Here is a 26,034-nt window from a genome sequence, read left to right on the forward strand (position 1 = left end):
GAAATGTTAGTACACTTGACACAGGTAGCCCTAAAGTAGCCCTATTTTTCTATGATTTTACGATACCATAGCCTAATATTTGACATATCGCATCGACCGAGAGCTCCCTCGCTCCAGTTCACTCTGGTGTAGGTCGGTAGGTGCAATGTGGCTTGGTACATTGTTGTTGACATCAGACTTATATTAAACTGATAAAAATTTATTCCAAAGTGTGTGATGTCATGTGACATTAATTTGAAAAGTTACGCTAGCCTCGGATGTTACAAAGAAATGGCATTTGCAAGAGATTCAACTTACTGTGTAGTATAGACTTCTCTTCCAGTGGTTTGTCGTCATCAACTTTGCCTTTTTTCTGTCGCTTTGCCAGTATTTCCTCTAATTCCTTGGCTTCGTCACCCTCTGGTTTCATTACTCTGTAATTTACATAATATTAAGTATAAGCTATTGCAGTCCTGTGTCACGCTATTTCATCATTAACATAATCCTTGATTATCAATTTTCAAAATATGTAGAGATATTTAAGGCCCCTGAATGTAACCATAAAGGGGGTTTCAGGAGAGAAAAAAACCAGCCGGTTGGAGGGACAAAATATGTAAATTCACCAATGTAGACTCAGATGACAGCATGCTCTAAAATGACAGTTATAAAGATGTAAAAGCAACAACAATATGGGACTCTCCCTAATCTTTGAATGTTCTACTATAGGTGCATGCGCTTACGTCTCAAGTACTACTGTAGTTTAAGATAAAGCGAAATGTTAAAGTACCTCCTTTCGCCCTCATAGCCGCCCCAAGGCCCCAGGAAGCCCGTGACGTCCTCCGGGTTGTCATTCCGATTCCTCTTCTTCTTGTCCAGGGGCCTCTTCTTTATGCTTTCAAACACAGTCTTACCCTCGGCTTCCACTGGCGGTGCTATCATTGCTGACACTAGAAAATATCTCAATGTTAATATACAAAACACAAAAAATGTTTCCATCTATGTCCGTTATAGACTTTGAAACCATCCAACCCATGTGCCCCATACCAGTTTCATTAGAAAGGCGATAATGCGAAGTGTTCTTTTTTTTGGCTAGTAGCACACACCTGTTATGCACTAGTCCATAATATAAAAGGTACAAATGGACTGGATAATACCCGGCATGTTTTGCAAACCTCTTTAATGTACAACTTGATCGCCACATGTTGTAAATTGATGATACTATGTCAGAAACATTTTCGCAAGTACTTACAACAACTGTACAAAGTTTCAACTGGTTTCAAAATACATATTTTTTTTTTGAGGGGTTGCCTTATCATGCGATCAGTCGGTGGACTATGAGCAGATTGGTTGGAGGAAGTTGGCGTTCATTAGGAGAAAACTTCCCCAGCGGGAAAACTCCATAAGTCTCAGCTAAATGTCTAGTATATGCTTTCTCTTTAGTCGACGGATTGCCTGTGGCATTGTCAGCTGCACTGCCAGGCGATTTGGGTGGTTAGTAAGCCTTGTTTTGTAGTTGCAACTATAAGTTAGAATTTCTTCCTTTACTGTGTTAATGTTTAAGTGCTCATGAATTTCCGATATTTGTGAGAACCATGGCGCGTTGGACAGTTGTTTCAAAATATAATTTTGAGCTCTTTGTATAATTTGAATATTGGAGTTGCATGCTGATCCCCAAAGTTGTATGCCATATGACCATATTGGCTTTATTATTGCTTTGTATATCAGTATCTTGTTGTCTAGAGAGAAATACATATACAAACATACATATATAATAATAAATAATTTTTATATGTACCTAAGACTAGATGATACCCACAACATTGTCTACATGTATTTAAGTTTTTTATAAATCCTGTTGTCCTTTGATTTTCTGGGATAAAAGTAGCATTATGTCTGTTTCTGGGATGCAAGCTATTGCTGCACATTATCATAAAAATTGGCAAACCAGATGAGATGAAACAGACACACTTTCGCATTTATAAAATTGCTCAATATGAAGTTTTGTAAAAAAAGATAAGATTAAAGTACTTAAAACACTACAAACCAACAATAGCATCCCCTTTTTCATCCACTATAGGTTCAGTAGAAGGATCTATAGCGTAACCGTAACTAGTAAATGTTCGTCTCTGGTTCTCAAACTGGAATTCACTGATATGAGCCTTTTCCACATAGCCTGCGAGCATGTTTCTGCTGGCTTTCATCTGTTGTGTTTGAAAAGGGTTCTCAGGGCCATATGTTGGAGCAAAGAGCTCTTCATATTTTGGATTGTGCATTAATTCCTGGGTATTGCTTACTAGGACTCTTGAGTCTTCATTATTCTGGAAAGATAAAAGATTAATAGATATTGTTATGTGAAAAGGATTCAACCCACATTGATATTTTTTAATCCCAGAGACCAACATGACAACTAGAAACGTCAAATAATCATAAAATAATGATACCAGCTTAACAAAAATATTTTGTGTTGTCTCATGGTTCTGGTTTAGGTTAAAATCGTTAATAAAATAATATTTCGTGCAAAAAGAGTAAAATAAGCATAAGAAATGTGTAATTACGAGATCAAAAAGTAACACTAATCAAATATTATTTGATAGACTTAAAGAAATTAGTGACAACAAATACAAAAAAAAATTCACCTCAGGAATTTTTCAATCACACTAATATTATAAAGGCGAAAGTTTGTGTGCATGTGTGTGTGTGTGTGTATGTATGTTTGTTACTCCTTCACGCTAAAACTACTGGACGGATTTGGCTGAAGTTTGGTTTGGTTGATAATATCCTGGATTAACACATAGGCTACTTTTTATCCCGGAAAATCAACAAGTCATTTTATTCATTTAACAAAACATTAGAAGAGTTCTTGCCTACAGCTGGACAGTAATATAATCCATACCAATATTGCAAATTCCAAAATTGTATCTGTCTGTTACTATTTCACTCCCATCCACTTACATAACTAATTTTGATCAAAGGTATAGTTATAGCCTGCATCTCGGAAACGTCAATGTAGTTTAATTAAGATACAAACAAGTGTAAATTAAAAATTTATAACATCCCAGACAAGTGAAGTTTACATTAACTAGAAAAGAGCTGATAACTTTCAAACGGCTGAACCGATTTTCTTGGATTATCCCTAAGAACACTTTCGATCAAGCCACCTTTCAAACAAAAAAACTAAATTAAAATTGGTGCATTAATTAAGGAGCTACAATGCCAGACAGATCCACAGATACACATGTCAAACTTATAACACCCCTCTTTTTGGGTTGGGGGTTAAAAATAGAACTAACCTCAAAATCGTTTAGTCAAAATTGTCAAAATTTGAAACAACAGGTGCTAGTAGTATGTTAACAAGGAGATGAGAGTCTAGTAATTAAGACTTCAGACTCCTATTCAACGGGTCCAGGTTTTGATTAGGGCATTCGCCTCTAATTTTTCAGAGTTATTGCATTGCAAGTTTTTAATAAATAAATATCACTTGCTTTTAATGGTAAAAGAAACCATCATGGGGAATTCTGAATACCTGTGAAATTCCATAGTGGTCTCAAAGGTGTGCAAACTGCAAAGCCTGCAAATCCACACTGAGCCAGTATGGTGGACTACAGACTAAGCCCATCTCATTCTAAGAGGAGACTCGTGTTCAGTATTGGGTTGGCGATGAGTTGATGATTATGACCAGTATATTAACATGCTAAGGTTTAAGGTATTACACCCTACAGCTCTTCAAAGGTCTATTAAGGCTACACTAAGCTTTTGCTCCAAATAAATGGACTTTTTTATACTTACAGTGGGTGTTACGAGTGGTGCAGCGCATATTTCCATTTTCTTAGCGAGTGATATACTGGGATCAACAGGTTTCAAATGTGTAAGCAACGTTTCATTGCTGGTGCCTTCTGGCGTGTTTGTTTCCTCGTTATCTGAGTCGTCCTCGGAACTGCTACCGTAATTTTTTATATTTAACATTTTGATTTCGGTATAATTTACTTAATCCTCAAGTATTTGCTTTTTTATAGCATCCTAATTTAATATTGAAATAACCTACATGAAACTTTGCAATTATAAAAAAATCAAAACAAACCAGTCAACAGTCAACACCACAGTTTTTGACACTGACATGAGAGTTGAGCTTGAGACCAGAGACGTGATTTTTTTTTTCTCTCGTCTGGCTTTACACTGATTAGCCAATGTCAAGTGTGTAGTTATTTACAAGTTAGGGAAACTATATGTATAAGTATAGACTTCGTCTGTGCCGGCGCCCACCGACATACACGCGGCGCCCCTTTAGAGCGCTTCTCAGTCAGTTCCACCACCAATAAACACCAGCAGAACACAAAAACCGGCCACTTCTAACAAAAAACACTCCAAAAAGTCACAACACGCGCGCCAGTAAACGCCACCACAGACGAAGTCCGGAGACGTGATAGTATAATAGGTCCATGGGCGGAGCCTCCATATAATAATCATGGAGGTTAGAGAGAAGGAGAACGATCGCTGTAGAAAATAGTGTCCCCGAAATACGGACAAAATAAGTGAGGCGCTGCGATCGCTAAGTTGTCTCAATAAAAGCGGGCTGTTGTGCGCTAATTTGAAATGATATATCAACGTTTAATATACGTGTATATAATATTTAAAAAAAACCATTATTAATTAAGCAAATAATAATTTTACACATTCAATATTTCAATGTGCTACTATGAAGATAGGTATTACCTTTGGTACTTTAAATAATGATGATTGACGTAAATTGTTTTTCACTCTATTTTTCCGATCAGATGCTAAACCACTTGTACATCCACGCACAATACAATATTTCACCATTTTTTAATGATTCTTTTCGTCAAAAATTAAAAAATTACGGAGCACGATTATTTTCTCACCGATGCCGCGAAGAAAATTTATACATTATGCAACTAACTTCATCTACTTGTACTCATAAACTGCTAACTTCACAGATACTCCTTACCGACGACAGCGCGGTTATAAATTCTACCAATTTTCAGGGACAGGCGCGCTAATGCTTTAGCGCGTAGCGATCGTTCTCCTTCTCTCTAACCTCCATGGGCGAAATCCTCAAAAGTGGTAACACTGCTTGGAATTTCAAGGATACCAACTTAACAAAATTGACTACCATAGATAAAATGGGTTTACTTGTCTTTGATTATAGACTGATTGTGCACTGCAACCGATCTGGATACGATGTTTTTTATTTTATGATTTTTGATAATGTGGATTTAGCCTTATAATCAATTTGACCAACATTTTTGACAAAAATCTTTAGTCAGGTGACGAATTCTTGTGACAGTTTTAAATTTTTGCGATTTTCGCAAAAATTCAATAAAAACACATAAAAAATGGCCCTCCAAGCTGCTGTAAAAGGAAAACTAATCAGCGTCATCGGCGATGAAGTAAGTACAATAAATATTTTTGATAGTCAACCTAGTTTTCACCATTATTTTTCAGTGTAGCTAAAGAAATTTTTGAAAACAAAAATATATTTAATTTGTATTCAAATGTATTAGTTCTTCGCAGTTATAATAGTATTTCATACTAAGTTTTTGTCTTAATGCTTTCAGGACACCTGTGTAGGTTTCCTGCTCGGGGGAATAGGTGAAATCAACAAAAACAGACACCCCAACTTCATGGTTGTTGATAAAAGTAAGCACTCCTCCTTGTTTATTAATAAATAAAAGATAGGTACATATTCCAAGCAAGTAAAAACTTTTGCATAGGCTTGTTCTCTTCACATTTTTTTTTTGTAAAGGTTTTGCTAACCACCATTCTTTGATTGTTTTTTTGTTTGTTGTAAAGTTTCATTAAACTCTTACAACAAGCCTAGTTGGGATTACACCTAAAGCTTTTGAAAAATTATCATTATCAACCAAGAGAAACCCACTTCTGGATATAGCTACACCACAGGTCTTGTGCCACCTGAATCCAACTGCACCCTAAGACCCTTGAGTAATTCCAATGAAGTATTTTTTTTTGAAAAGCAACTGGACCCTGTTTTACCAAAATGTACCAACACCCCAGCATTTAAGTGCATAACGTGTGATAAGGAAAAATATTGCAGAAATGGCAGGTCTTGAACCAACATCCCTCTGCTATGGTGGCCTTGGAGTGGCTGTCGTTTGGACCTCGGCCCCTCATTAGTTCCCTCTCTGCCAACTGCACTATGATGTTTGTTGTGTTTTTAACCAGCTAAGCAACTGGAAGTGACATGTACTACAGTTCGTGATACAGTTGTTGGACTTTTTTTAAAGGTCCATGTTACTATGGAATTCCTTGAACTATAGGTACTCTACTCTCCACGGGAAGAAGTTAGTATATGGCTCTTTCAGTTATGTAATACCTTACAAATACCTCAGTGAGCATTAATCATTTTGAGTCACCAACCACACAAGCAAAATTATGTTTTCAAATTGAATTTTGATTGTTTTTTGAAAAAAATTTAAATCTTTTTGAAAACATGTTTGTACTTCAAAATGGTTAACACCCACTGAGATTGTTGTCTCTGTCATTTGTATGGGATTGCATGACATACTAACTTCTTTCCATGCATAGAATATAGAGATTGTCTATTCTATTGGTCAGTGATTTTTCACTTCCAGACACCCCAGTGAGTGAGATAGAGGAGTGCTTCAAGCGGTTTGTGAAGCGCGACGACATAGACATCATCCTCATCAACCAGAATGTAGCTGAAATGATCCGCCATGTGATTGATTCACATACCTCGCCCGTGCCCGCCGTGCTTGAGATTCCTTCCAAGGACCATCCATATGATGCTAGCAAAGACTCCATTCTACGTCGCGCTAAGGTAGTATACTATCAGTCATCTGAACATCTCTCTTTTTGCATTATAGTTTTCATTGCAGAGGGTTGTGAGTTGTGACCCCTTTCCATTATTTATACAATGGTAGAAGGTTTAATAAATTATGTGGTGGGTTCCCAAATCCTCCCTCATATCTACATTATACATCAAAATCTTTTTGGGTTCTATATCTTCACAGAAAAAAGGGAACCCTTATGTCTGTCTGTCTGTCACACCCCAATAAGGAAATCTAAACCCTTTTTATATTTGATTTGATAATATGTTCACTGAATGATAAATTTTCTGTCAGAGAAACAAATGTTTTACATCACACTATCACACTAATATTATAAAGGCGAAAGTTTGTGTATGTGTGTGTGTATGTTTGTGACTCCCTCACGCAAAAACCATGAGACAGATTTGGCTGAAATTCGCAATGGAGATAGATAATATCCTGGATTAACACATAGGCTACTTTTTATCCCAGAAAATCAATAAGTTCCCACGGGATTTCGAAAAACCTAAATCCACGCGGACGAAGTTGCGGGCGTCAGCTAGTTTTGTCAATAAAATAAATTTTCTACATAAAAATGTTTACGGTTTACCTGTCTTGTACGATGATACGGAAGCCCTGTGTGCGAGTCCGACTCACACTTGACCGGTTTTTTTTTAGTATACGCTCTTGACTACACATCAATAAAACAAATAATAGGTACTTTTTTTTTGTTTCAGGGCATGTTCAACCCAGATGACTTGGTACGCTAATGTAAAACTATTGCATGTTTTTTTATGTAATACCAAAATACTGCTAAATATTGACTGGCACAACATACTATAAATATGTCATCGACAGTGAAAACAAACTAATGTGTTTCTCCATTTTATCCTAACTAAAACTAAATATGCATTTAATAAGTTTGTTTTTTGTGTGCAATAGCAAAAAACTAAAATGTTTTCTATTTACATTCCACTCAATCAATATGGTTAACTCTGCATATTTAATGGTATGGAAAAATTATCATTATTTAATGAATTATCATCCGAAAAAGTTATTAATTAATTAGTTATATTTATAGAACAATTACTATTATATAGATTGTTGAAGTTGTATTATAATATATCACTATATCTACCTCGCGTGTTTTATTTGACCGAAAATAATATTTTTGTGCATGGTTTTTTTGTTCTTTTTTGTCTAATCTATTCCAGGGTAAGTTTCATTTTTTATTATTTTACCTTATTACTTAAATATTTTTTCTACAACTACTTAATAATTATATTTATTTATCACTGCTTATTAGAATTCTTCTTTTTTTCAGTCAATGTTTGGTGCTGATAACTATGCAAATTAATCTTAGTTTCTTCAATTTTTCTTTAATTTATTGTATTCTTTTCAAAATACACATAAGTACCTACAATTTGTAAATAATTACATCTGTTTATGTAATAAAACGATTTTAAATTATTCTTTTTATATTTATTTATTTACATCATAAAATTAATAACTTACACAAATAATACTTATTTGCACACATAATATACAATATGATACTGTGCACACAACTATTTAAACAAATATAATATAATACTCACATTCATTTGTACACGAAACTAAAACTAAACATTGACTAAACTAAAATTAGTCTGTACTAAAAATCAATGCACTGTCAACCTAGAAAAGGATACATAATAGTACCTATTTAATCTAGGATTTGAGTTTCGTGTACAACAGAGATAGTACTTAGTCTAATTTCTTACTAAATCACAATCATTATGACTAAAAATAGGTAAAAAAAATTGGTCATGTCAGTTAATAATTATAGATGTCGATTGGTAACTTTGATTGTCCAATGTTATGTATTTGTAGTGCATTCGCAAACAAACGTAGTTTGTCTCATTTGAATACTAACCAAACTTCATGAAAGTAAATAAATTAATATCTAAGTTAGTTTGGTCTTCTAGATTTCTGTTTAAGCCTGTGTGTTAAAACTAGTTATTTTTATGGAAAACTGGCTAACCACAGACATAATCTACAAAATTACATTGAGATTGATTGGTTAGTCACACTTCACACTAATATTATAAAGGCGAAAGTTTGTGTGTATGTGAGTGTGTGTGTGTGCATGTTGTTACTCCTTCACGCAAAAACTACTGGACGGATTTGGCTGAAATTTGGAATGCAGATAGATATTATCCTGGATTAGCACATAAGCTACTTTTATCCCAGAAAATCAAAGAGTTCCCACAGGATTTCGAAACTAAATCCACGCGGGCGAAGTCGGTAGAATCGGCTAGTATTCAAATAAGAACCAACTAGGCTTGTATAGATTGAGTGAGTTATATGGAGAGTCCTCTGTTAAACATAATAATAATAATTAATAATACCCGTAGAGTGCTAAGTTTAGTTACAAGATTAGTTTTTTTTTTTTGGAAATTTAGTTGAATTTTAGTCGTCGAATTCCGCGATGTCGTTTTCAGTCTTCTTGTGTCCGACCCAGTCCCATTTGGAATAGTGTAGTTTAGTTTTCTTGAACTTTGGGTTCTTGGAGGTTATTCTGACGAAGATTCGCCGCCCGAACAGAGGCTGTAGCTGCCTGAAGTTGTCCACCAGAGGGAGGTTCAGGTTGGAGAGCAGACCGCGGAAGTTGTCCATCTGTAAGTAAATATTTATTTATACAAATAGGTACCTACTCTGCTTACTTACCTTACTCCAGGTTTGGTACACTTTGGTAGGTATTAAAATTTAGGGTAGGTAACTAGGTATATCTAGTGCACCTTTCCGAAAAATTACATTTCGAAATAGGTTTTTTTTAAAAATTTATTTATTATAATGCACATGAATTTTTTTTTTTTTTAATAAAGAATATTAGCCATGTTAAATGACTAATATTCCCCTTTCCTCTCCAACTAAGCGTCAGGCTTGTGCTAGGAGTAGGTACGAGAATAGTGCAACGGGCGGGGTTTGAACCGTCGACCTTTCGGTTTTCAGTCCACTCCTTTACCGGTTGAGCTATTGAGGCTCTATATAATTATAACTTAGGTACATCTAAACGACGCTGTCTTGAAAATTAGATAAGTATATAGGAAGTTAGCTTTAATAATTTACGTATGATAGGACTAAAACTTAAGACCCATTATAGGTTCCATAATCTTAGCCTTTAACTGATGAAAAAAATAATTATGGCGTCTAACTACCCCAAGTAGTTACTACCCCAAGAGCCGGTGGACTATTTGTTCAGTACCATTACTGACTGGTTCTATTATTTTACTTAAACTATTCAGAGCTAATGTTTAGAGCGGAGTGAACCCACGTGGACATCATGTGTGCAGCAGTGGATTACACGTAAAAGAAAGGCGTAAGCAACGAAATATGATGGCGCTCATGACGTTCTTAAAAAGAAAAAAGCAACCTTTATATCGATTTTGAAGCTTACCTGGAACACAGAGATGGGAAGGTAGTCGGAGAAAACGACCCACGTGACCGCCTCAGCGCAGGGCGGCGTGGTCAGCGAGCCTTTGTACGTGTAGAAGCGCTCCGCATCCAGCCCCGACAGGATGGACGACAGAGAGAAGGTGTGCGGCAGCTGCATGCTCGAGTTGAAGTTCTCAATCGCTGACAGGTTCTTTACTATGGGAGTCAGCAGCTTGGCTTCGAATTCCACCACCTGCGGAAACGTTTAACAGGGCTCTCTCCGTCACTTACTCCATACAATCGTAGTTCCAATTTCATTTGAATAATAAGCAACCAAAGTCCATGAAATTTTGCAGACATATTTAAGAAACTAATATCTAGGTACCTATGCCTGTGGCGTTTTAGATTTTTCTAAAAATATGTAGTTTTAAAATTATAGGGGCTCAAAGATTTGTATGTAAATTTTTAAGACCGCGTAACTTTGAAACCGAATATTTTAACAGAAATCTGGAAAACCACAGGCATAGATATTAGTTTCTAGAATATGTCTGCAAAATTTCATGGACTTTGGTTGCTTAATATTCAAATGAAATTGGAACTACGTTTGTATAGAGCGAGTGACGGAGAGACCCCTCTTAAAGATAATTTTTAAGGAAAGTTGGTATTTGGTAAAAAAATCTCTGTGAATCTGAACGACAGTGAAGGGATTATGTTTGCGTAGGGATGCTGTACCTACGTCCTACATAGCGAGAAACGAAGGGTCAACTAACGAAGCAATAGCGTGGCGGCACAGATACACTTTGTCTACATAACAATTATTTCATGGATCAGTAATAATTCGCCCACTGCGCAGGTTCACGATGGTGCAAAATGTATGCAGCAAATTCTTCCGACGAGTGACGAGTGCCCGCAGTATGGGAGGCGTCAAATGACTAGGATTTCATTGGATAAGTAATTTGAGTCTAGTGATCTATTTTATTATATTAGGTTATTCAGCAAGTTTTACTCTGGATAACTGCTGCAAATTGGTTGCAAATTAAGTATTCACGTAATAACAATAAAAAAAAACTTATGAAAGTGAAGTGTTAATAAAGTATTTCATAAATATTTCTTTACCTGGTAGAAGAAAGCAAGCACACAAAGACCATCTGGATGCTGCAGGGCTTCGGCCAAACTCCTGTACTTCTTATTTCTATGGATGATGTGCATTTCCAGGGGAAGTCGCATATCATTGAGAGTGTGCTCAGACCCCCGGTTGTTCTTATCACCCCAGTGGAAATGCAGGCCTTCTATTTCATACTCGTTGTCAAGAGGACCACCAAAGATGTAGGGCAGGCGGAAACCTTTCTTTTCCTCTTCAGAGGAATATTTTGGGATGTTGAGTGCCACTGTAAAGATGATCACGTAGATTCAAGAACTTATTTTATTTATTTTTAAACAACTTTATTGTACAAAACAACTTATAAGGGTTATATTATAACTTAACTTACTTATAAGGGTTGTCGTAAGAATCAAGTTTACACTTTGGTTGCCAATTTAACCAAATACTTAAGTACCTACGTGCAAGTGTCCCGGAATCATAGAGGCATGGGTTTATAAATCCCTTTCCAGCCTATCGATTCGCTAACTCAGTGTCTAACACTGAATGATGGCCACCGATGTCATGTGATGTCAAAAATTATTTTAATAATAAGTATCAAATATATTAAATTATCTTAATATCATATTATATTCAAAAAATACTTTAATATCACTCAGTGAAGCAGCAATGTAGAACCAACTTATGTCAAATCAGCTCGGTGGCTATCATTCAGTGTTAGACACTGAGTACTGACTGACTGAGACTGAGAGAATCAGCTTGCAGTTTAACGTGTCCGCATCTTTCTGCGTCGTTACAATCGTCAAGCGCTAATTCGTCTGCTTATATTTGAAAAAAACTTGTGCATTTCCCAAAACTCATGTAAAGTTAGTAGAAGCTATTAAGTTAGAAGAAGTTATTAAATTACTGTGTAGCTTATTGGTATAAGTCGTGATCCTAATAACCTGCCAGAATTAATCACGCAAGGCCAAATATAGAGCTGAAGGGACTTGGGTGGATGGATATTCTGGTTTGTGAACCTACAACTGTGCTTCACTTCTGTAATTATTCAGAGCTGCAGTTTCCAAAGTTCACGTTTCTGCAATGATCACCAACCTTCCTAAGAGGCACCATAAGAAGAAAAAGATTGGCAGGTACCTACATCGTTAAGACAAAAATAAAAATTATGTCGTTGCAGTCGTCTGCAGAAGTTGTTCTGAAAAGGATGTCACTAAATGAAGCCCTTATTTACCTGAATGTCCATTATTGGTGGTAGTTAATGGTCCAGGCAAGGGGTTCTGGTAGCCGATAAGCTCCATGGCAGGTATAGAGATGGGGATGGCTTGTCGTGCTGCAATGGCTATGGGCGATTGCTGGCGTCCGCCACAAGCTGGGTGGAGGACAGCCCATCGACGCTGGTCCGATGCTCGGTAGCCCCATCCGAGGGCTGTTGCAACTGTAAAACAAACAAACATCATAAAACCTAACTCTACACGAACATATACAGTACCCGGCAGAAAATATTGTATACTAGAGGATGCCCGCGACTTCGTCCGCGCGGATTTAGGTTTTTAAAGATCCCGTGGGAACTGTTTCATTTTCCGGGATAAAATGCCTATGTCAACTACAGGGACGCAAGCTACTCGAACCTTGGTACTTTTCATACAAATCGGTTAAGCGGATGGGTTTTTAGGAATTCCGTGGGAACTCTTTGATTTTCCGGGATAAAAAGTAGCCTGTCTCCGTCCCCGGGATATAAGCTAACCCCGTACCATATTTCGTCAGAATCGGTTTAACAGTAAACTGTTGGGCCGCGAAAAGGTAGCAGACAGACAGACAGACACACTTTCGCATTCATAATATTAATTAGTATGGATCAAACTTATGAATGAGATAACCACGGTTTCTTAGAGCGTTGTCTTCGTTGTTGAGACAACCGAAAAAAAACCGGTAGGTAGAGCTTGTCCATTTTGAAATGACGCGCCCCACCACCGCAATTTACACACTTAGATATGTCTAAATTGTGGGGCGCGTTATTTCAAAATAGACAAGCTCTACAAGCATTTTGAACAAACTGGTGACCGGCTCCGAGTCTATAATTAGTGAGACGATTTGTTTATTATCTTCCCGACAAGTTTTATTAGTAAGTATTATTGTCAAATAAGTAGTAGGGGATTCGCCGGTTCTGCCCCAGGCCCTGGCCCCCTCCCATGCCTCGCTGCCTCAGCCCCCTCCGTGACTCGGTCAAGATCGAAACCTAAAAAAAAAAAAAAAAAAAAAAAAAAAAAAAAAAAAAAAAAAAAAAAAAAAAAAAAAAAAGGTTTTGGGGTACGCTGAATCGATTGCGCTCACTCCCGACGTCGTATCTCTAACGGTTGCAAAGTTAGCTTTTCGAAAAATTAATCCCTAGTTCGTTATCTAATTGCTTAATCACCTACTAATGACGCTCTATTGTTCGCTGGCTCGTTGCTTCATTCTATGGGTTTTAAAGGAAACGCATGAATCATAACTACTCTTTATTAGCCTTCAAATATTGATTTAAATAACTCACATAAAAATATATCATTCTCTACTGTATTTCCATTGAATAAATCTAAAAAATCTGAACTTGTATAGTAACCCGTAAACATGAAATACAAATACATTATACAATATTCTCCACAAACTGATGTGTAATCGTTCTGTATCCGCCTTGTATTGAATTGCCATATTCGTGTATTTCTTTCCAAGAACTGCTTATGATATTTTGGTGGTGCTCGTCCAAATGAATCAAAATATTGTCCAACACCATTTGTATCTATATATATGGCTATCCAATGCGATCCTGGTTTATAATCGGGGTCTAGATTGCTTATTAAATAGGCTGGTGTTTCAACATAAATCGGTAACCGGTTTGCGGCATACACATTGTCTTGCAGACTTGGGTGTATTCTTCTTAAATATGTCTTTATCCCTATTGTATTCATATTACTTCAATACTACTGATCTTATCGCTGCCGAGGATCATACATGAATGGGACGTAAGACCATGTTATTTCAGATATATTATAAATCATCAACCCATCGCCGGCTCACTACAGAGCACGGGTCTCCTCTCAGAATGAGAAGGGTTTTTTGGCCATAGTCTACCACGCTGGCTGAGTGTGGATTGGCAGACTTCGCACACCTTTAAGAACACTATGGAGAACTCTCAAGCATGCAGGTTCCCTCATGATGTTTTCCTTCACCATTAAAACAGTGTTATTTAATTAAGTACTTGAAACGCACAAGACTTCGAAAAGTTAGAGGTGCGTGCCTGGAATTGAACCCCGACCTCCGATTAGAAGGTGGACGTCTTAACCACTAGGCTATCACAGCATAGTCTTATTAAAAATAATGGTCCATAACTTAAATAAAAACAAAAAATATTTCTTGTATCAGTGTTTTATTACAAACCTTAATAATAATGTAGGTACAAATTATAACTTAATCTATTTACAGAAATTAGGTTTCTTAGCTGCTATAGTCCACGCTTACATTCCGATTTTTATCAATTTCAATAACATTGTCAAACTCTGCATATACGATGCAGTTTATCGTTTCAGGAATAGCTGAATCAAAGCGAACTTCTAGCCTCACACTACCGTGCTTTATAAGATTCCAATGACTAGAGTGAGCTGATAAATCAGGAGTTAAATCGAATGCTAAGAGACAATAGCCTTTTGCATATTGTTCCCTAGATATTCCGTTCCCTTCATTTAAAAAATGGATTCCCGTGCCTGAGAATAACGTATGATAGGCTGAACTGAAAGTATTATCATCGAATGATGGTTGCAAAGCTTTTGAAGGTATTTGTTGGCCATCAATATATAAACTAAATGTATTCATATGATAATTTTCAAAGTTGAATGGATTTTTCGTAAGAGTTCCATTAAATGCTGCGTTGTTAACAAATCCGACAATACATCTTTTAGGAACTTGACCAAGAAAAATATTATCGAGTGTTTTACCCTGAACCCCTGAAGGAATTGTTAAAACTTTAACTTCCGCTCGAGTTATTGGATATTTTGCAGTAGTAGATGCTAAAACTTTTTGATGTGCAAGTAATACAGTCGGATTGATCCGCGCGCGTCGAACTATAAGGGTTGCATCCGTGATACACACTTTAAGTTTTAAATCATTTGAAGAAGCCATAAGACTGAAAGTTTCCCTTGAGCGAATTAATTTAACACACATCTCAACACCATTAATCAAAAATTTTTCCTGGTTGAATATATCACCATGTAAGTGTCCAATCATTTCTATTTCTTTACTTTCGGCTGCAAGACTCTGTCTTTTAGTAAAACCTGTATTTTTTTCATCTACTGAATCCATATTCCCCGCAGTATCTTCATACCAAAGACCGCAAGTCAGGTGAGATTCTTTTGCTGCTGGCGCATAGTTTAATAATGTCTCAATGTAAGCACGGTAAGCGTATGTATTGTTTGGAGGTGAAATGAGTTTTTGATTCAAGTATACATCCAGCTGACTGAAGACTGAATGTAACCAATTGTTAATTGGAGCTACAACTGCAGATGAACTAAGTTTTGATAAGTCTTGATTCACTATCTTAGCTTTTAAATGGATCAACGTATGAGACAAATCTATGTAGTCTTCGCTCGTTCCAGGTATTTGAAATTCTATCGGTCCATCATCAGCAAGGGATGAAATGGGTTTGTAATGAATCCATAATCCATTTTCTATACTTGTTTGCGTTGATGGCAAAGCAAACAAATCTAACTCTGATTTAATACACTCACATGAATGATTATGTAAAAAAGACATAATTAATTAGAAAATATATCTTTTATTTTATTTTGACTGAGCCTTGATTTTTTAATAGCTTTCACTTTAGCTGTCAGCGGTTGAATGAATGAAGATTGTCGTTTTCTTTTAGTTATATATCCTGAGCCAGACATATTAATTCTGTCTATCTTGTCATGAACTTTCCTTTTTAAGTTTGAACTAGCTTCCTTAAGACGAGTTTTGATAGAATCTTCCAAAGGTCGTGCGCTAACCATATCCGATAGAAGACCAACACCTGCATTTAAGGCTATCGTTGTCAACGATCCCCCGTCGATTTCCTACGTATGATATTATTGTTCTTATCTCTATCTGCCCTGGTTTGTGCATTCTCGGTTCCTAGATCGGTACATTTGTGATAACCAAATTTCAAATTGCTGTGATTGGCTGAATTTACCATGTTCTTGCTGCGACAGTGAGTTTGAGCCACTAGCGGAACAATGTTAGCCGGTCAGAAATGATTGCAATTAGTCAACCTGTTTGACGTCCGTGTTCTGTTTTCGATTACAAAAAAGAAAAAATTGTTGTTGCAATCATCAATTTTAGCAAATAGTGAAAGAGAGTCGGCCAATCAGAGGTCACAACTACCGTCACACTTTCTGTCACACTATGGCAGTAGGCATACCGAGTAATGAAAACAATTTTTCATTCTGTCTAGGTCGAAGTAGGGTTGCCACCTGGCTCTTTTTGATTTACAGGCTACACCATCAAAAATACGGGGTTTAGATTTGAAGAAATTTGAAAATTTGAAGTATTTGAAGAAATAGGCGTTGGTTCTCTCTGAAATGCATGGAAAGCCTATTTAGATATTTCAGTTTATTTGTAAGTTTTGTATTTTTTCTCTGTATGTTGCCGTGTCTTGATTGGTGAACTGTGTTTGCAATGTGGTTTTAAATAAAAGATTTATTTATTTAAATAGCTTTTAAAAACTCTTAGTGTTGTAAAGCAAAATGTTATACATTTCATGCATACAATCTTCTCATTTCAACTTAAAATTACATTTAATTCGTAATTCCACCTTCACAGTATCAATACTATGGCCGTAGCCAGGAATCGATTGCGGGAGAGGTTTTATTAGGGCCGGAACTGAATCCTGTCATGAGGAAAAAAACATTCGCTCAACTTTATGGGCTAATTACCTGGTTAGTGGAATTTCGCCTTTCAATTTGACAGTGAGATAAAATACAACAATAAAAAAGCGCGAGCGCAGTGAGCGTAAGTGTTTTTGGTTCAATACAGAAAAAATTAAAGTGAAAGGGAAACGAGTTTAGCCATAGCAAGATTTTATTTTTAAAGCTTCCTATCCATACTAATATTACGAATACGACAGTATATCTATTTGCCTATCTATTTGTTACCCTTTCACGGCCCATCTTCTTTACCAAAATTTTGGTACTTACTATTCAGAGGTAACTTGCATCCCAGACATTTTTTTTTAGGCGGCTTTTTAGCCCGGAAAATCCCCCACGGAATTTTTAAAAATCTAAATTCATGCAAACGAAATTGCGGGGTTTACACCAAGTAATAGAAATTCAAAGCGCGAGTGAAGTGACCGCGAAATGTTTGATATATTTCCAAAAAAAAAAATTGGTAAGCAAATGCAAGAAATAGTGTAAGTATTATTTTAGGCTTAGGTTTTTGACGGCTTCCCAGGCGCAGTCGCCATTTCAAAATTTCTGGTCTGGTGGGAGGCTTCGGTCATGGCTAGTTATATGGTTAGTATGGCCCTAACGGCCAAGAAATTAGACTGCATCATCACTTACCACTAGAAAAGATTAAAGTCACGGGCTAGCTTGTATAAAAAAAGGCTTACATCCTCAAACCAAGCCCCGCCGCCTTGGCTACGACCATGATCAATATCGAGTGGGTTTCGGCTACGCATTGCCGCAAAAGGAAAATATTCTTTCTACTGGAAATAACGTCAGTGTTTGATTTCGCCAGCCAGCTCCTGCTGAATTTGTAAAAAACCGGCCAAGTGCGAGTCAGACCCACGCACCGAGGGTTCCGTATTCGGGTATTTTTTCCGACATTTTACTCGAGAAATCAAAAACTGTTATGCATTAAAAAAATATGCATAAAAATAAATAAAAATCTGTTTTAGAATGAACAGGTAAAGCCCTTTCATATGATAACCCACTTGATATATGTAGTTATCTTACTTTGAAAATTGAAAATACTAATATTTGTTCATGAACACATGACAGACGGATAGAAGGACAAATGGACAGACGGACAGACGGAAAGACTGACAGACTGACAGACAACGAAGTGATCCTATAAGAGTTCTTTTTTGCTTTTGAGTTACGGAACCCTAAAAATATTTAGTTTTATTTGCCCCGTATTTTATTTTCATAATTACAGGTTTCTGTATCCTGAAATACGGGGTAACCAGTAAAATACGGGGCCTCTGGCAACCCTATTCGGAAAACACTGTCACATTCAAGTTAATGTCAAATATTTTGTTTTCAATTACAGAAAGCTGCATCAATCATTATTACAATATTTTCTTTGTTGTGATTGGCTGAATTTTTGAGTTTCAGCCAATAAACAGACTGTTTGCCAATTAAACGTCATAACAATATAAATGCCAGAAAGTTTAACCAAATAAAACAAACTTAATGAGAACCTAGTGAGAATGCAAACGGCACACAATTTATAATACATATTATGTTAGTCGTATATAATAGATATTATAGTAGTCGTTCACTTTGGTAATAGTCAGATTGTCATCAGTAAAATTGATATTGGTCGATGTATCGTAAATTATTGTTTCGGTGACAAATATTTTTATTATCTATTTATCTTTGAACAGAATGGAATAGAATGAAATGGAATCGAATACAATGATAAATTTTTATTCCTGTAAACTTTTAGGTAAACTTCAAAGTGTTTTTGGATGGTCAGAAAAATTTACCACTGGTTCGGAATGCCGTTCCTACGTTTTCTAGGGTTTCGTACCTCAAAATGAAAAACGGAACTCTTATAGGATCACTTTGTTGTCTATCTCTCTGTCTGTCGTGTGTGTCAAGAAAACCTCTAGGGTACTTCCCGTTGACTCAAAACCATGAAATTTGGCAGGTAACCTAACTGCGTAATTTTGGGTAGTTTTTTTAATCGATAAAGAAAGTTTGCGACATTGTTCAATAAAAAATTTGGATTCCAACTCCTCAACCCTGATGTTGCAGGGGACCTGACTACTAAAGCTAATGGGATTTAAAAAGTGTCGATTATTAATTGATATTGAAGGTATCTATACCAAGTAAACACTTTGTCGTTGATCTCAACCCTGATGCTGTAAGAAATTGCATTCCTAAATCATGGTGATCCCTCGGGATTTGAAAAGGATCATCCGTTTAAATATTCTTACGTGATACAGAAACAAGTTGCATCCCGGGGACGGGCTATTACGGAGAGGCAACTTTTGTTCTGGGAAATGAAAGGATCGGGATTTTTAAAATCCTAAATCCACGCGAGCGAAGCTGCGGGCATTAGTTAGTTGTAAATATATTTAGAAGCTACTATAAGATAATAGATAAGGTACTTATTTCCTTATATTTTTATTGTATGGCAGCGCGCGGTTTTAAATTATAAATTGCACGTCCTGTCCTTTTCTGTAATACATTTTTTTCTCAATATCTACCGCTTTATCTCATAGCAAGAGTCCGTAAGACATAATACAGTGAAAATAGGCAAAATATACAATTTTTGCAGTTTCCACGTCAGTACCTGTCGAATTTTTCTAACAGTGTAAGCAGCAGAGCTGAGTTTACCATCAAGTGTTGATATGTGGGTGTTCCATAGAAGCTTTGCATCTAACATTATACCGAGAAACACGGGGTTCTCCTTTATTTTCAACATATGATTATTTATCAATGAATTTATATCATTTAAGGTCCTGGTATTGGGCAGTGTGAATTCAACACACTTAGATTTCTTTGCATTTGGAAGTAAATTGTTAGCAATAAATCAGAGAGTGACCTGTGATATGGCATTACATATAGTATACATTGTCAAAAATTATAATATTAAAGCTGTGCGTATTGCGTGAGGAATAGGTTGCAAGAGAGTTGCAACTTGCAGGGTTTGATGCATGCGCTATTGCCAGCAAACATGAGACATATTTTTATCTACAGGCAACGTCTGAGTAGGTAACGCATACGTCTAACGCAAGTTGAAATGTACCAGTGTATTTAGTTAGACCTATTGACAAGTTTGGAGTTGGGTGCAGTCTAAATGTGGCCCATGTGTTTAGACTGTCAGTTTCTGTCAGTTTCACGTGTCGTCCCCCGCACTTCACCACCCCGCTTGCACAAATCGAGACAGCACGAAATTTTCAAGATTTCTGGGTGTAATTTCTGGTTTTCGTAGTTCCCACATAATTATAACAATATAAAATATATAACGATAATTTTTTTACTACATAATATTCATTAAATTTTCTAGGTCTGTGGTTTTTCCAAATTTCATTAAATTGCTTCGTTGTCTAGAAAAACGAGCACAAAGTTGGGCCTTTTTTTAAAGAAAAATACAAATCTTTGAGCCCCTGTAATTTTAAAACTACATATTTTTAGAAAAATCTAAAACACCACAGACACAGATATTAGTTTCTAGACTATGTCTGCAAAATTTCATGGACTTTGGTTGCTTAATATTCAAATGAAATGGGAACTACGATTGTATGGAGTAAGTGACGGAGACAGCCCTGTTAATGCTTCTTTTCCTACAGCTCGAGCACCACTAGAGAGTAGTGGTAAAATAGACCTAAACAATCCTCCAAGAAAACTCCCAATACCATGACCACGTTGATATGGTACACCTTTATAAATTACTCCAATACCTGACCCAGCCTGATGTGAATAATATTGCTCGTAAGGACAAGTTATCTTTTGATAAGGATCCATTATAATTTTCTAAAGTGAAGTTTAATACACACAGTTCCAAACTGGAATGGGATTTTATTGCCTGTGCTTGACCTTATATCTATTTCAATAGTATCAAACTCCCGCCGCATAACAGGTAAATAGTGAGGTGGTGAGAAAATATGCATTTTATTTGCTCCATATACATATGTTGCCGTATCTAAAGGTACAATTCTGAGAAGAGGAGCCATTACATCCCCCACAATTTGCGGTTCTATTATATCACAATAAACAAACAATTGAGATGGCAACCCTAATTTTAAATTAGAAGGATAGCTCCCAATTTTATTTACTGCAAGATTTTTGTTTGGTTCAAATCCAAGTTGTAAACATAATTTGGTTGACAACTTAAGTGTGTCAATTGAGTTATCCAAAATTGATACTGATACGTGTTTGGTTATTTCATCATAATGAAATACTATTTCTTCAAAAGTATATCTATTTAAAGTTTCTATAACATGTTGAATGCTGTCATAGTTCATGGCCGGAATCCGTCCTTTATAGTGCACTAATGAATGTGTGTCATCATCAGGCATCAAAACCCATTTAGATGTGTTAATAACATTTTCATGTTCTTGAACAGTAAATACCGTACAAGGATATTGAATTTCTACAACTCCAACAAACCATTCACCTTCTAATATAAGGGATTTTGGTAACTTCGTTGAAAACACAGTTGTTTTGTTTTCCGGGAAGTATTCCATTGAACTATTACTAAGTAAAGTCAAATAAAAGTTTTCCTTTATCATATTTGATTTAAATTAGACTCTAAAACCCAACTGTTAAATTTATCAGGATAACCTTTCCACTTCACTAACACTTCTTTTCTGTTGCCGGAGTATCGAGAACTAATGATTTTATCTATTTTATAATTTGAGGAGGGGTCATAAAATACTTTTTGTAATTCTTTTTCATAAAAAGTTCCAACTATAGGTTCGTTTTGTAAATCTTTCAATGTGTAAACTACATGTGGGGATCTATCTATTATTGAAGATATAACAAATATTTCATCACTCCAGTTAGATTCATAACCTTTTTGAAAAATGTGTTTATATTTTGAAATTCTAACATTATCACCAACATGAAATGTAGGTAGTGAATTTTGTGATGATGGTTTGTTAGTTGCTTTTCTATCATATAAATTTCTCCAAACAGTCATTATATTGTTAGAACTAACATCACAAGGACACATCTTAATACTAGAATGAAAACTATGGTTATACGAATATACCAAGTCTTGTAAAATATCTATGTATTTATATGTATTTTTGTATGTAAAATAGCGCCACATTTTAGATTTCAGAGTTCTTTGAAACCTTTCTACAATACTTGCTTTTATATCAGGATTATTTGTAGTGTAATAATTTATATTTTTGCTTTTAAAATACTTTTTAACATCTTTAGAAACAAACTCAGTTCCTTTATCCGATTGTATGTGTGTAGGAGTCGCATTAGATTCATTAAATATACTTTCAAAACATTCTATTATTGTTTCAGAGTTTTTCTTTTTCATCGACCTAGCATAAGCATATTTACTAAAGACATCAATAACACACAATATATAGTTAAAACCATCATTATATTTCGAATAAGTTCTCATATCACTAAGATCAGCCTGCCATAATTCATTGAGATTTGATAATATGTATTTGTTTCGAGAAAACTTTCTGTGAACAGGTTTATGAAGAGTATAGGTTTCTTGTGATTGTAACCATTTCTTTACATCCGTTTTACTCATTTTACCTTTCATGGTCTTTGATAATTTATCAATGCTACTAAAACCAGCTGGGTGTTTTGGATTATAATATATATTATTAATTTCTAATAAGGGGTCCATTTTTCCCAATCAATTTTCTTCCTAATTTTTTTAATATATTTATCGCCACTACCTTGTGGAGTATTTAAAGTTCTTTCATCAGATGTAGAGTTCCCTTCGAGTGATTTCATCTGAAGTTGATGAATAAAATCCGACCTCTTAGAATTTCCGATGTAAGTCAATGGTACTTTGATTGCATTTAATGCCTTGGCAAACTTTTCCCAACCTATTGGATCACTTTTTTTTAGTGGTCTCAACGAATCATTAATTAGATCAACAATATTACTTCCAGGGACTTTTTCATTATTAATTATCACTGTACCATCATCATCATCCCAATAAATTGTATTTTTACTCAAAGAAATCAAGTTTAATAACAGCTCACCTTTTTTCAAATATGATTTTGGTATAAGACTTAGTATTTGAGTTGTTGAGTAACGTGGTTGACTATGTTCATTCGAATTTTTATTTTCCTTCACTTCAGCTGTTGGTGACTCGAACGATACTAAGTCTTTATTTTCCATGTTGTTATTTTTATAACTCTTAGTTTCATTTATATTGTCAGTAATGATTGGCAACTCGATAGGTTGTCGTTCTCCTTCGGTAAAATGTAGGTATCTTTGTAGAATTTGTAGATATAAAATACATTTTTTCCGATCTTCGATATTACTATTTAAAATCTTTTGCATTTCTGCATCTAATCGGGACATAGGATTTTCAGTATTGGTATGCTGCTTTAGTTTTTCTATAAAACTAGGCTCAACAAGCAACATTTTTTTAGCATTTTCCATTTTAAACTATAGATGATACTAATCCACTCAAAATAGAACCCAAAATTAAAGGTAAAAATGCTCCTCCTTTTTGAATCAATATCTTTTTTCTTAGTTTATTTTTTCCCTTGCGAACCAAAGTGCGAAGTATACTTTTAAATTTTTTTAACTTTTTCTTTCGTCTATCTTCTAGTGGAACTTTACCTTGTAATACGTTGTGAATGCACTCACAAATGCAATTTATCTCTTCTTCTTCACAGGATTTTAATAATGCTTTTTGATATTTAGGTTTAAGTGTATGCAACGCTTGTAGCAGCTCTTTATGTGTCTTTAGGCTTCGATGCATTATTTGTAAATGATAGGAATTTGATGATTCTTTAAATATTTATAATCTTTTGGTGGGATATATACGACGCAACATTCATCAGAGGGAAATATTTTTGACTTAATTCGACACATGTCATTTGTATCTTGTTTCAGATCAATCATCAAATATCCATGTGCTTCTTTTGTCGCATCCTTATAGGCATCCTCAATGAATTTTGAATTTTCTGGTGACACTTGTCTTGATAGGTATCGTATTTGTGTTTTATCACGAGGATTTTTAAAATAAATAATGTAACTTGAATTCAAAGATATATCTCTTTGTCCTTTTCCCTGATGAAATAAATTTTGAGTAATATAAAAAACACTTAAGTTTCTGTGATGACTACCTTTAGTGAAAATATCTACAATACGACCATCAGATTCTCTCATAAGATCATCAATTATAACAAGGTAATATTTACGGCTATCCAAAAATAAATAAAAAAAAGTTAGGATTCTTTAAAGATGAAAATAATGGGAAAATTTTAAGAGAATTCGTAGGATTAAGATCAAAAATGTATGCACTGGATGTGGACCATAAAACTTTTGCAAAAGCAAAAGGAGTAAATAAAAGTGTCACAAAAAATATGACCATGGAAAATTACAGATCGTGTCTACTTGATAAAAAAATTCAGTATTGTAATATGCTAAGATTTCGATCCATCAAACATGCGATTTTCACACAAAACATTAATAAAACTTGTCTGTCGTATAATGACACCAAGCGGTATATTTTACAAAATGATATTGACACATTAGCTTGGGGTCATTATAAAATTAGTAATAATGAGGTATTTTAAGAAATGTAGTGTAAGGAATTTTTAATGTAATTTGATGTGTCTTTAATTTATTTATTTTTTACTTGTAAATATTTTAAGGAATTTTTATTGTAATTTGATGTGTCTTTTATTTTATTTTTTTACTTGTAAATACTATATAGTTTTAAGAAATTGATTTTAACTTTCGTCTTTATATGTATTTTATTACAACTTTCCTCTAGTTCATTTTTGTAAATAGATTAAAAAAAAAATTAATGTTTAATGTGATTTATTTCTTTTTGATTTTTATTTTGTTTCATAGAACTTTTATTCCATTGTATATAATGTATATTAAGTAAAATAAAATGTTATACTGTCACTGAAATGTCTCAGTCTTTTTTTAAACCTTTCAAGTAACACACGTTACAATGTTGTGTTTTATTCATCCATTTACTGCAATCGTAGCTGGTCCAAGTGGTTGTGGAAAATCAAATTTTGTTACAAATTTCATAAAATATGTGAAAGAAATTTGCAGTAGAGACTTTGCTCAAATTACTTGGTGTTATGATGAAATGCAACCACTATATAATTTATCAAATGTTAACTATCATCAAGGAATTCCTGATCTTACAATGTTTGATGGCAAAGATGCTCACCTTGTTATAATTGATGATCTTATGAGAGAATCTGATGGTCGTATTGTAGATATTTTCACTAAAGGTAGTCATCACAGAAACTTAAGTGTTTTTTATATTACTCAAAATTTATTTCATCAGGGAAAAGGACAAAGAGATATATCTTTGAATTCAAGTTACATTATTTATTTTAAAAATCCTCGTGATAAAACACAAATACGATACCTATCAAGACAAGTGTCACCAGAAAATTCAAAATTCATTGAGGATGCCTATAAGGATGCGACAAAAGAAGCACATGGATATTTGATGATTGATCTGAAACAAGATACAAATGACATGTGTCGAATTAAGTCAAAAATATTTCCCTCTGATGAATGTTGCGTCGTATATATCCCACCAAAAGATTATAAATATTTAAAGAATCATCAAATTCCTATCATTTACAAATAATGCATCGAAGCCTAAAGACACATAAAGAGCTGCTACAAGCGTTGCATACACTTAAACCTAAATATCAAAAAGCATTATTAAAATCCTGTGAAGAAGAAGAGATAAATTGCATTTGTGAGTGCATTCACAACGTATTACAAGGTAAAGTTCCACTAGAAGATAGACGAAAGAAAAAGTTAAAAAAATTTAAAAGTATACTTCGCACTTTGGTTCGCAAGG

The 26,034-nt window shown here is 35.0% G+C and overlaps 3 protein-coding genes across 6 annotated transcripts in view; 1 reads left to right on the forward strand and 2 right to left on the reverse strand.

Annotated features, from left to right (window-relative positions):
- Positions 1-4,092, reverse strand: part of LOC123867652 (pre-mRNA-processing factor 17) — a 54,986-nt gene extending 50,894 nt beyond the window's left edge. For all 3 annotated transcript variants that reach the window (XR_006796472.1, XR_006796473.1, XM_045909812.1), the window contains exons 1-4: positions 3,766-4,092; positions 2,024-2,297; positions 767-926; positions 298-413 (exon numbers count right to left, since the gene is read on the reverse strand). Coding sequence is in view for 1 of the 3 variants with exons in the window: in XM_045909812.1 (XP_045765768.1) it covers positions 298-413; positions 767-926; positions 2,024-2,297; positions 3,766-3,942 (727 nt within the window). In the remaining 2 variants the exon portion in view is untranslated. The remainder of the gene's footprint in view (positions 1-297; positions 414-766; positions 927-2,023; positions 2,298-3,765) is intronic.
- A 1,133-nt stretch (positions 4,093-5,225) lies between these two features.
- LOC123867657 (V-type proton ATPase subunit F) lies at positions 5,226-8,220 on the forward strand. Its single transcript, XM_045909821.1, has 5 exons — positions 5,226-5,384; positions 5,553-5,634; positions 6,588-6,793; positions 7,520-7,543; positions 8,107-8,220. The coding sequence occupies exons 1-5, from the start codon at positions 5,331-5,333 to the stop codon at positions 8,137-8,139; spliced, it is 399 nt and encodes a 132-aa protein (XP_045765777.1). The 5' UTR covers positions 5,226-5,330; the 3' UTR covers positions 8,140-8,220.
- A 783-nt stretch (positions 8,221-9,003) lies between these two features.
- Positions 9,004-26,034, reverse strand: part of LOC123867655 (carbonic anhydrase 7) — a 31,156-nt gene continuing 14,125 nt past the window's right edge. The window contains exons 3-6 of one of the 2 annotated variants that reach the window (XM_045909818.1): positions 12,530-12,733; positions 11,316-11,587; positions 10,222-10,452; positions 9,004-9,440 (exon numbers count right to left, since the gene is read on the reverse strand). In XM_045909818.1, coding sequence (XP_045765774.1) covers positions 9,234-9,440; positions 10,222-10,452; positions 11,316-11,587; positions 12,530-12,733 — 914 coding nt within the window. In that variant the 3' untranslated portion in view covers positions 9,004-9,233. The remainder of the gene's footprint in view (positions 9,441-10,221; positions 10,453-11,315; positions 11,588-12,529; positions 12,734-26,034) is intronic. The other variant, XM_045909819.1, reaches the window with a different exon arrangement.

Source organism: Maniola jurtina, chromosome 8 (assembly GCF_905333055.1).
Source record: "Maniola jurtina chromosome 8, ilManJurt1.1, whole genome shotgun sequence".
Classification (NCBI taxonomy): Eukaryota; Metazoa; Arthropoda; class Insecta; order Lepidoptera; family Nymphalidae; genus Maniola; species Maniola jurtina.

Bases quoted from the DNA above. Each gene is read 5' to 3' on its own strand.
- LOC123867657 (XM_045909821.1), top strand. From the start codon at position 5,331: ATGGCCCTCCAAGCTGCTGTAAAAGGAAAACTAATCAGCGTCATCGGC. The intron at 6,794-7,519 runs GTAGTATACTAT...TTTTTGTTTCAG, and splicing joins CCATTCTACGTCGCGCTAAG to GGCATGTTCAACCCAGATGA. The intron at 7,544-8,106 runs GTACGCTAATGT...TCTTTTTTTCAG, and splicing joins TGTTCAACCCAGATGACTTG to TCAATGTTTGGTGCTGATAA.